Source organism: Platalea leucorodia (genome assembly GCF_965183815.1).
Source record: "Platalea leucorodia genome assembly, chromosome: 1".
Classification (NCBI taxonomy): domain Eukaryota; kingdom Metazoa; phylum Chordata; class Aves; order Pelecaniformes; family Threskiornithidae; genus Platalea; species Platalea leucorodia.
In genome coordinates, this window is record NC_138823.1 from 119,008,776 (window position 1) to 119,020,244 (window position 11,469).

The 11,469-nt window shown below is 39.7% G+C and overlaps 1 protein-coding gene across 3 annotated transcripts in view; it reads right to left on the bottom strand.

Moving 5' to 3' along the window:
* Window positions 1-11,469, bottom strand: part of TRAK1 (trafficking kinesin protein 1) — a 136,334-nt gene that overhangs the window by 23,987 nt on the left and 100,878 nt on the right. For all 3 annotated transcript variants that reach the window (XM_082326017.1, XM_082326016.1, XM_082326015.1), the window contains exons 6-12: window positions 8,212-8,312; window positions 7,291-7,399; window positions 5,563-5,641; window positions 5,001-5,131; window positions 4,402-4,476; window positions 3,056-3,193; window positions 1,310-1,386 (exon numbers count right to left, since the gene is read on the bottom strand). In XM_082326017.1, coding sequence (XP_082182143.1) covers window positions 1,310-1,386; window positions 3,056-3,193; window positions 4,402-4,476; window positions 5,001-5,131; window positions 5,563-5,641; window positions 7,291-7,399; window positions 8,212-8,312 — 710 coding nt within the window. The remainder of the gene's footprint in view (window positions 1-1,309; window positions 1,387-3,055; window positions 3,194-4,401; window positions 4,477-5,000; window positions 5,132-5,562; window positions 5,642-7,290; window positions 7,400-8,211; window positions 8,313-11,469) is intronic.

The following is an 11,469-nucleotide window of genomic DNA, read 5'->3' on the forward strand; positions in this document are numbered from 1 at the left end:
CCAGTGCTGCTTTGTTTTACAGTTCAACAATGGCTGAACACAAGGACAGCGCATCCCTTCCAGCAAAAAGGTAACACTGCCAGGGTATAACAACGACAGCATGCCTTATGCCATTTAACGTCATCCGAATTTCTTTCCTTCTATCCATGAGTGCTTAACAGTTGCAATCTTTTTGTGTAGGCTCCAAGTCTATAGTTGTATACCTTTAAGAGGCTGAAACTAAGAGCATCTATCAATAAACGGTCCCACAGAGGTTACAGTTACTACTGCTGAGCAAATAAATAAAACCATGACAAGTCATGAAGCCAAAAAAAAGGTGTCCTTCTTTGGTACATGCAATAGCAATATAAAAAATATTCTGAAGAAATTAAACTATCCTAAAGTTAGATTACTCTGGAAGGACAAAAAGATCCTATGGGGTTTGAGCATGCTCACATCTTTCTGATCTTACATTTTTCGCATCAACATTCTACTCTGTCAAAGCCTCATTTACAATTCTTGGCTCATGCTCAGAGAAGGTTTAAGTATGTATGAAGCTTTTTGTAAATATACTTAGAAGGTTTCTGGAAAGCGGCTACTGTATGTTCTCTGACTGTCCTTTCTTTGTAAACTCTGTTTCTCTAACATACCCTCTAAATCGGAGTAACTTGTTTCAAATTAACCAGTCCATGCTTTGTACAAATAGGTGAGGTAAACCTATTGGAGTACACATGCAACTGGTGTCAGTAAGGCTGTTTCTGCCAAGCTGTATCTATCTATAGCTTTTGGACTGTCACAAGTACTTAACTTGTTTCAAACTACTCTCTTGTTTAATTCAGGAGAAGTTTAGCACAGGTGTAATGGGCATCACACTGTAAGTACCCAACCACTCTAAATCCCTTTCTGCACTGATGTTCTCCCTGTAGAAACTGGATTAGATCAATAATTACCTTATAACTTCTGTTACAACACCTGAAGAGAGAACCCGAGGAATTGAACTCATTCCTTAATCATTAACTGAAGAAACCTGGCATGATAACATACAAGAAAACAAACCTTTTCGCATTCTCAGCACTCAAGAATGTGGAAAAAAAGTTCAGAAGACAAGGCAAAGCCTATGTATAGGCTTTTTCTTTTGGTGGCTTTAGCAGAAAAAATAAGCACCCCAATAATCAGACTCTTTATTTTCCTTTCTCTCTATCATTCACACTCTGCCAGAAATATTTCTTTCTAAATCCCTAGCTCAACTATTTTCTGTCTTTTCCTTTCACATCAAATAATAATTAACTTCAGATGTAATCAATTAGGAACCAATTATTTTCAGTCGTACGCCAAGTCAGGAGAGTCGGGTTCATCTAAATGAAGTTCTTTCCTCATTGACCCTTCTATCTCTGCTGCTAAAGAATCCTGTTAAAAGTAAGCAGAAAAGAAGAACAAATATTGTAGTATTAATAAGTTGTCATTGCAGAAAATAATTAATTACTTACATAAAATAATTAATAATTAATAAGGTGTCATTCCAGAAAAAAGCAAGGTTTAAAAATGAAAATTGACTGGAAAGCTGGAAGACTAATGCATATATCTAAATCAGTGATAAATTACGGCTTAGCTTCATACTGCTACAGTACTTGTCATCTGAAGACATATAACATCTGTCAAAAATGCTAATAAAACCATCACAGGCAACAACAGAATTCAGGTGCTCCAACTTCCCAGACTAAATTCCCTACTCAGTAACACCCACCTTTGATGTGTAAAGTCTTGATTAGTTTGTTTTCATTTAAAATAAACAGAAAACACTCTTCCCTTTCACAACATTACCCACGCACCCACAAAAAAGACATGGTTCTTGGCATAAAGCATTATATACTTCCCCCATAGGGTTAAAGGTAACAGGCTATCAATCTTCCACTGCTGGTCAGTAAGTTTTACTGCCTAAATGCAGTTAAGTGCAGGGTCTAAGTGTCAAACATTCACAAATCTAAATGATCTTTGGTCCCATGATTCAACATTTGAAAATCATTTTTATACAATACACATAAACCTGTATCAGCACAGCCATACTTTTCGCAGCTTTCAAATGTATTTGTGCAAGTACAACTTGTATTACTAAATGTCTGCACTTCAAATTGGCCTGTGTTCCATTTCAGAAGGGAACACAAAATGGCAAGCTAAGCCTTTGTTGACAATTTACTTCCTGTAAGCACAAATATAATCTATGTTCTTCCTCAGCAGTTAAGACGAGACATGGCTAAAGACAAGGAGGGCCAGATTCTGCTGCTTGATTACATTAATGTAAGTCAAAAGAAACTTCACTGATATCATTTCCCTCAGAAGTAATGGAATTATTCTAGAGATACAGAGGCCAGCAGAGCCAGGCACTGAACTTACCTAGGCATTCTTATCCACTCTGTTTTTCTCATTTGGTTGAGGGTAGTGCATATTTCCCCATGCTTTAAATGTACAATGTCATAATCAAATGACCTGATAACACCAGTGACACTGCCATAATTCATGTTGCCATAATACATATTAGCAACAAATACTCTTTTCATGAACCACTGAATTTTCAGTGACCCTAAAACAAGAATATATGTGTAACCTATTCGAGGACTGAAGAACTAGAATGTATATCATAAGTGACTAGAAGGATGACATGTCCAGAAACCATTAGTTATGTTACCAGGAAGTTACATCTCCAGGGATATTGAAGAAAAACAGGAAGTTCCAGCTGAAAATCAGCCACCACAGAACAGGAGATGCATAAAAAAGATGTACAGAACTGTGTAACAACCTATTAATGATACCCATGATTCACAGCATAAGCACAGCCAGCTGCAGGTTGTATGTAATACTGCAGCAAAACCAAGTAACTGCACAGCACCACTGTTTCAGAACTAGGGATGTAAAATTGATCACTCGGGTATCCTTTAACACTATATAAATACACATTTCACCCATGCTCACATCTGGCCCAGCGTTCCATCCCTGAAGCTGTAAGTCAGGTGCAAACACTCACATTTCCTTTGCTTGGTTGTTTTCTGGTGTGTGCAGTTTTTTTCTTAAATCTGCTTACCATAGGGAAGAGACCAAGAGAGTGGTACCGACGTGATATGGCATTTGGCATAGTCTTGTTCCTAAGGTTTTTCAGCTCTTCTTGAGCCTCATGAAGCATTTCCATGCACTCTGCATACTTGTCTTCCAGCTCCCGCAACTGTAACATACAGAAAACAGTTCAAGACCTTATGGGCTGCACTATCATCACAAAAAGCCTGCAAATTCTTTTCAAACTGGTAAAGGATAATGGTGTAGGGAAGAATATCCCACTTTAAAGGAAAGTAACTCTAAAGAGTGAGTATCATTGAAAATAATAAACAACATGGATTAGTAAGAGGAAGGGCCAGGGGGGAAGAACTGCTTGCTCCATTTCCTATCCTACGTATCTACATGAAGCCACTGTCAAGGAGAAGATACAGAGCTAAAAGTATCTTTAGTCTGATTGGGTATAGTGCCTAATTACTGCCACGATGACCACAGTGGCAAACAGCACAGGAAAAGTACAAGACATTTCACAGTGTTCCAAAGGACTCAGGAATTTTAAAACCAAGACTTACATACATACATACATATATATGCATATAACCTCCAACAGCCTAAGACCATGCCTTATTTTTAGCTTGACTTTCTCAGGAAACATGTCTTAAGTAATCACTCTGTCTGCAGACATCTGTGTACCCTCATAGTTTTTGAGTTCATCAACCATTTCAACCAAGTTTGGCAAAGGGGTAGAAGTCTGAAATAGCACATTCCTACAAGTTTCAAAAAATAAGCTACTTGGCTTAGAAACAGAGATCCTGTTAATGTCTTTCCCAAGAAAGGGATGCAGAAGAATGAGCTCAATCTTTGTGGAGCACCACAGATACAAAAGGCTCATCAGCAGGAAAAGTTTCTATGGGCATTCCGACCTTCAACACCAAGTATTCCAAATGCAAGACACATCATTTGGGGATCAAGCTTTATTCATTCTATTTTGTCCATTTTGTTCATGTGAATGTAGCAGCCAGAAGACAGCCAGCAATCCTGGACTGTCTTCAATTTATTTCCTGAACAAATACACTAAGAATGAGCTCTTCCATGTTATCTCACTATTAAAAACAGGCTTAAACTACCAGCCTAGAGAAGTCAACCTCTAGAGGGGGTTCCTATATAGCCATTTCAAAATGTGTGCCGGTTGAAGGAGGAGAAGAGAACAGGAAGGAAAAGGTTTTGAACTCTACCAGGAACATAAATGTTCCTTCATTCCATATACATAGGCAAAATTATTTAATACTTCTGGATCCAGCTTAGACTAAAACTCCCATGGTAAAGTGAACAGCTGTTGCCCTACTACTAAATTAGTGTAATACTAAGTAACGTACTCACCTCTGCTGTGAGCTGTCTCTGGGCATCTTTAGCTGCTCCCAAATGCTGGACAAGTTCCTCATTTTCAACTGCACACTAAAATATGCCAAAAAATGGTAGAAATACTGTGATGATGTTTGTATCCTATACTACAGGTAAGTAGGAAAATTCTAACTTTTCTCAAGACTCTCTCTGCAGCAATATTAGTCCACACATGTTAGTTTAAAAACATTTAAACAACACTTTAAAACGTTAACACAAGAACACCCAGCATCAATCTGTGCCCTGCTAAATGAACCTCCAAGACCCTAAAACTAATGAGTGTGGGCCCACTGAAATATTTGGACTGACATTCTTGTCTTACCAAAGTCATTAAGTTTAGGGCAGAATTTCACATCTAATATTTAAAATAAATTTAACTATTGTATTTGCATATATGCATCTTTTAATAAATTGATGCTCTCTAGTCAAGTATGCTAGATATTAAACATCAAACAAGGTCACCCAGATAAGGAGAGTGGAAAATTCCCTTTAGGCTCTAGGATACAGAGGATTGTAACTTGTCTTCCAGCTACAATAGTAGCAAATCACAACAGTAGTCTTGCAACTGGATTCCTTACAGCTTTTGCCTTTTTCTGCAGATCGACTATCTGAGAGAGAAGATGGGTGATTTCTTCCTGCTGCCGAGCAGCATCTTCGGTTTTCTTTGCTAACTCTTCGGAGATATTGGCAATCTGGATGTTTGCATCCCCTTTAAGATAAGCGATTACAATTAACATTACAAACCCAAAAGCAGAAAAGTAAGCAGAAAGATGTTCTTTTGGAACATCACTTGATTCAGCAGAATCCTTCCCCAATACACAGCAAGGTATTTTTGAAAAACAGCAATAGGGCACAAAAGCGGAAAGACACAAAGTGCTCATGGGGCAAAGGAGACTGTACTTGCCTTTAACACCAACATTTTCTATCAAAACTATTTTGCAACTGAGAAAGATTTAGCTTACAGGCAGAATTTTCTGCTGTGAAATTTCAGCCAGAAATTTTCTCCTCAGAACCATTTATATAAGGAAAATAAGTACCACAGAAAAACATGACTGACTGATCTGACTCAGCTGTCCTTTTTTTTTTTTTTTTTTTAACTGAACAATTTCGAATGAGAAGGGAAAAGAAATAAGGACATACTTAGCTCTTTTACACAGTCATTGACAAGCTGTTGCTCTTTCTCTTCGTAAGTAATTGTTTCAGTCTTCAGCTGACAGGCCTATTCAAGAAATCCACATCAAATATGCTACATTAGCACATTTGTTCTTTGTCAGTCTGTTGCTGCATTTCCATCTGTTTCAGAAAGACAAGCTTTTCTAATCACTCCTCCAGGAAGATAGCGAGAAACTACAGTTTTTGGCTGCCCTTCCTCATGTTCTGGAAAAAGGGGCCAGGTGAACATTCAGCAGAGACATTACTGCATGGAGAAACTTGCATCATTATCACCATATCCCCACTAGATGTCACCTGTGTATTTTGTAACTAAAATTAAAAAACAGAGCCCTGAACATAGAAAAGACTAGTATGCAGAGCTTAATCTGACACCTGAACAAAGCTAGGTATCATCATGAACTCATTAAATGCTTGGTTTAAATAATGGATTTAAACATTTGAGTATTTAAAAAAACCATTCAAATAGTATTTGAAACGTTCTGGCACTGTAACCATATATCTCACATAAAACCTTAGTGCTACCTTCTTCCCTGATTTGTGTTTTCCGCTACAATTCTAGGAGCACCAAGAGGAGCGTGGTTACACCCAGCTGGTTCTGTCTGGCACTGCCTCGGTGGGTCTGTAGGCTGTTCCCAATGCTGGGGGGCATGCACAGACACCCACAGACTGCATCTGTAGAGAGATGCGTAGCTCAGAGGTTTCAGATTTGGCTCCATCCTGTGCCTCGCTGGCACAGACTGCATCTCACTGGCAGGGAAGTCAGTGCTATGTGGGGTTCTCCTATTAGCTCCTGATGCAGTGGCCCTCTCAGTCCTAACCCTACCTTCATTACTCTCAAACCATCTATCGCTCATCTTCCTTGCACGACTTCACAGTGAAGCACACGGCACTCTCCGTTACGCGGTGTCTCGTCCAAAGATGTGACACTACCTATTTGCAAGGGGCCCTGAATTTGCAGTAGAAAATGGTAATGATACTCTCTTTTCATGCATTCATTCTTAGCTCAAAAGTATTTCTCCTGATATACTCTGCTACAAGTTTGCAAAATGGTAACATGCTCCCAAAGATTAAAAGTTGCATTGAAAGGTAATATAAAATTATTCATAGGATATTCAGTTATGAAGTGTTATTTCTGACAGAAAGGGAACAGTAAATAAAATTTTTAAAAGTGTTGTCTTTGAAACAAATGGAATATTGTCAGAAATAAAAGACAAGAAAAACACTTTCAACTTAAAACATTAAAAGCCTGACTTGAAACACAAATTGAAGATATTTAATGCAAATTTAGACTAGCAATTTTTATTTTGACAAACACTGAATTTGTACCAGAGAGACCATGCCAGCCTGCAAACTTCAGATCTGCAGCTAACGTCACCCATTTCTACCAGGTCAGCCCTTTAAGACGTGTTTCAAAGTGCAGTGCTGTATTCCAAAAGCTGCCCATGCTCCTGCGCATTCTTTTGGCAAGGAAACTGCTTTGCATGTAGCTTCATGTAGCTTCCATGTTCCAACCTTTCCTTCATTTAGAAGTACAAAGGATGGTGATTAAACAACTACAAAGAGATCTGTGTCACATGTGGAATTATATACTCTTAATTAGACTCTCTCAACTTTTAATACACACTTCTCAATACCTGTGTTCTGGCATTTAAATGAACAACTATATTAAGCAAAACACAAAGGGAGGAATTTCACCTCAGATCTAAGCACAACATTCTCCTCTTCCAGGTCCTTGAGTTTCTTTTGAAGAGAATCCAAATGAAAGTAGTTCTGGACGGAGGAGGAAGATTCATTCCTCTTCAGCCTTGTAATGAAAACAACAGCTTTAACTCATTTTTACCTGTATTATGGCCAATCTCACAGCAGAACAGACTGAAGAGAGGTCTCAAAACCAGTCAGAGCCACATGAAATACTGCTTTGTTCATGATAGTATGTTTGGGCAGCAATGTATTCGCAATGATTTTAAAAAGAGAACATTTATTTGCTTATTTATTATTCCCCACACTTCCTATGGAAAAGTTATTCAGCCAAGGCTATGAGAACGGAAACCACCTTACCACAGGGAGCAACCCAGTATCTTCCTGATTAATGCTGCACATGCTTCACCAGAATGCAGCAATAACTTTGTAAGCAAGGGCAGACAGCCCCTCAGAGCCTGCGATGCTGTTCAGCCAGCTAATTGCCTGGAACCCACCCTATAAGCCATGCTTTATTTCCTTCCCTCTGCTTGGAACTTTTCCATAGCGCCATCAGGTCCTTCAAGTGCAAAGGTCACACACGCCGCACGTTCTAGCACAGCGTGCAAAGGTATGTGGTGTAGTGGGGTACTGTAAGTGTCTGCCTCACCACCACAGAGACCTAGTTCCTGTGAAAGTTACAGCACTGCATCAGCAGCCTCCCTATGTACCTTCCTCTCCTGACTCCTGTCAGCACCAGTATAGCCAGCCGGTCCAATGCAAATCCTCCCAGCCGATGCCATGCAACAAGTTCAGAGTCCCATTTACAGTTCCAGCCAATACAGGGATCATTTTACCACTTATCAAAGCTGACAAATTGTCCAAACTACCCCTGCTTAGTACCAGATGAAGGTTCAGTGTTGTGGATCAACAACTTACGGGGTGGAACAGATGGACTCTGGCTCACTTTCTTCAGCAGCACTGGTATAGAACTGGAGCAGCTCATCTTTCATGGAGAGCTCATGCCGCAACTGAGAAACCTGCACAAAGAAAGAGCTTGCAGATCAGTAAATTGCTTTTCTAGGCACATTCTTAAGTAAACCCTCTATAAATTAGTTAGTTATTCATCCTGCAAGTATCATCTTCACACTACATCAAGAGGCCAAAACTGGAACAGACCAGAACCAGTTCCGTTATTTCTTAGAAAGAAGGAAAAGGGTACCTTTTAAATTAGGCATTAAATATTCTTTTTTTAGAAGTTCAAAAATGCAATTATCTACTGCTATTAAAGAAGGTGAAAAAGAAACACATTTAAGATGAGCAATCCTGATTCACTATTGCATTAGTCTAGATTCACATCCACAGAAATGGATATATTGCAACGATACTGCAAGAAATAATGTGGCATAATCAAGACAAACATCACCTTCTTATCCGTTTAATGTGATAACTGTCATCGTCTTGCTTGGCTGCAGACTTCAGATATATAGACATTTCTTCCTCTCTGAGAGACTTAAGACAAAATTACTAAAGTGCTTGTGTAGCAAGGTTACATTTGGGACTCAGTTGCCTGTTGAGCTGCAGAACACCACCAGACAGTGGCAGGCTGCCGTTCTGAGGTTCCTGCAATGGTAGATGCTGCAGTCCGTTTCTGGGTATAGTTTGGGCTTTTGATGACTCTGAAACATGAGTCTAGTAAAGTAGTATGTGGGAGTCCCATACTTAGTACATACATGTATCAAAATGAAACAAAACATCAAAATTGAATGGTTAAGATACCCTGTAATTGTGAGTTCCACAAACTTAACCTTGGTTAATTCATATTGCGATTCTCCAAGAAAAGAGTTAAAAGCCCAATTACACAGTAGTACTTACACCACTTCACAGCTGCAATTTAAGACCTCAGTGGCAAAAGATTAATTTTTATTTTCTTTGCATAGCTAGAAATAGCATAACTGATCAGACAGATCTGTTCTTTTCCACTTGCACTGCAAGACTTGGCCCTCAGTTTTCACTTTTCAATGCACAAATTGCAGACCACATTTGTTTTTATTAGACTTCTGCTTTTTGTATTGTAGGCATATTTATATTTGTAGCTATTACTGGCAAAAAAACCCAGAATATCAATAAAATAGATTTAAGCTGCATTTTCATCAAACAAAAAGCAGACTCGATACAATAAACCACTTAAACTGTGCAGAATTTTAAGCAAACAAGGTCATTTACTTTACTAAGGCTGTTCTGTGTAATCAGAAACGCTAAGGCACCAAGTCCTCCTGAGACGTTCGTTCTAAAATGCAAGGGGGAAAAAAGCCCCAACCAACCACTTTTCAGAAAACGATGAAACAAAATCCATGCATTAGTTTTGGGAGGTTCACTTTCCCCATTTCAGGAAAAGCTAAAAAGCTGAGCCAAAAATAACAATTCATTTCCCTCCAGCGCATTATGGCTCAGCCTCTTTAAGCAGCACGGATTCAGATACTGTCAGTGGGTGGGCACTACATCATCTCCAGCTTTTCCTACACTTTTTTCTCTATGAATTAAAAAGACTGAGGATACTATTTTTACTGCCATTTCCAAGCATTCCAGTTCTCCAAAGGAGGGTGAACAGCCAGAAAGGGTGACATTTTATGGGAACAGGACCAGAGGCAATGGGCACAAACTGAAACACAGGAGGTTCCCCCTGAACATCAGGAACAACTTTTTCATTGTGAGGGCAACCAAGCACTGGCACAGGCTGCCCAGAGAGGTGGTGGAGTCTCCATCTTTGGAGATATTCAGAAGATGTCTGGACATGGTCCTGGGCAATCAGCTGCAGGTGGCCCTGCTTGAGCGGGGAGGGTTCAGACAAGATGACCTCCAGAAATCTCTTCCAACATCAACCGTGCTGTGAAATGTGGAGGGGAAAAAAAAAAAAAAAAAAAAAACACAACACACAAAAAAACCAAAACAAAACAAAAAACAAAACAAACAAACAAAAAAACCCACCACACCCAAAAACAACCAAACCCTCACTGCAGTAACATCCAGCAACACTTCTCTTTGACATAGCATTTTGTGGTGTGTTGACCCCAGCCAGCAACTAAGCACCCACAAGCTGAGCACGCACTCTGCCCCCATGACCCCCACAGGATGGAGGAAAGAATCAGAAACACAAAAGCCAGAACAACTCATGGGCTGAGATCAAGACAGTTTAATAAGTAAAGTAAAGTTGCTTGTGAATGCAAAGCAAAATAAGGAATTTATTCACTATTTTCTATTGGCAGGCAGATGTCCAGCCACTTTGTGGAAAGCAGGGCCTCGGCACACATAATGGTTACTTGTGAAGAAAAACACCATAGCCATGAATGTCCCAGCTTCTTCTTCCCTTCCCCTGAGCTTTTATTGTTGAGCGTAACAACATAAGGTATAGAATATCCCTTTGGTCAGTTCAGGTCAGCTATCCCAGCTGTGCCCCCTCCCAACCTCTTGCACAGATGGGGCCAGAGGTGGGGGGCGAGGGGGAAAAAGAGTGCCTCTACTGATTGGTAATAGCCAAAACACTGGCTGTTATCAACACCGTTTTAGTGACAAATCCAAGAGAGCGCACCATACAGGCTGCCATGAAGAGTATTAGCTCCATGCCAACCAGACCCAGTGCATGTTTTTGCATTGCAAAACACAGGATTTGGTTTACGAACAGAAAAGACCTCTTCTCCTTTTTCACAAGCCACTCCAACATGTACCCTTTGGAGCAAACACCACTGTGCTACGCCTGCACAATGTATTGTTACCAAGCAATAGGGACAAGGGCCATGAGCTGTCACCATGCTTGGTTCCCAGGACTTCATCTGTTCAGGCTTTTAATTCACTCCCTCACCCTGAAAGCTTCACTCGGCTTCAGAACTATGTCATGAAATAGCTGGACCTATCTTCGAAATAATTTAAAGTAGAAGATAAAAGGATCCTCATAGAGCACAAGACTATAGAGACATGGAACCTAGCTTGCAGCAACAATCCTTACTGAATCTGAACAATTGTTTCAAGAGTCCAGCTGATAGTTTTCCTGACTGACAGCAGCTAAACACTTAACAGGTTGGAATTACTCACTTTAAAATGAACACACTCAGTTACACTGTACATAAATAACATGCATGCAAGTACCAAGCCAAAGAGCATTTCTATCTTTCCAACATTACCTTCTACTCTAATAAACCA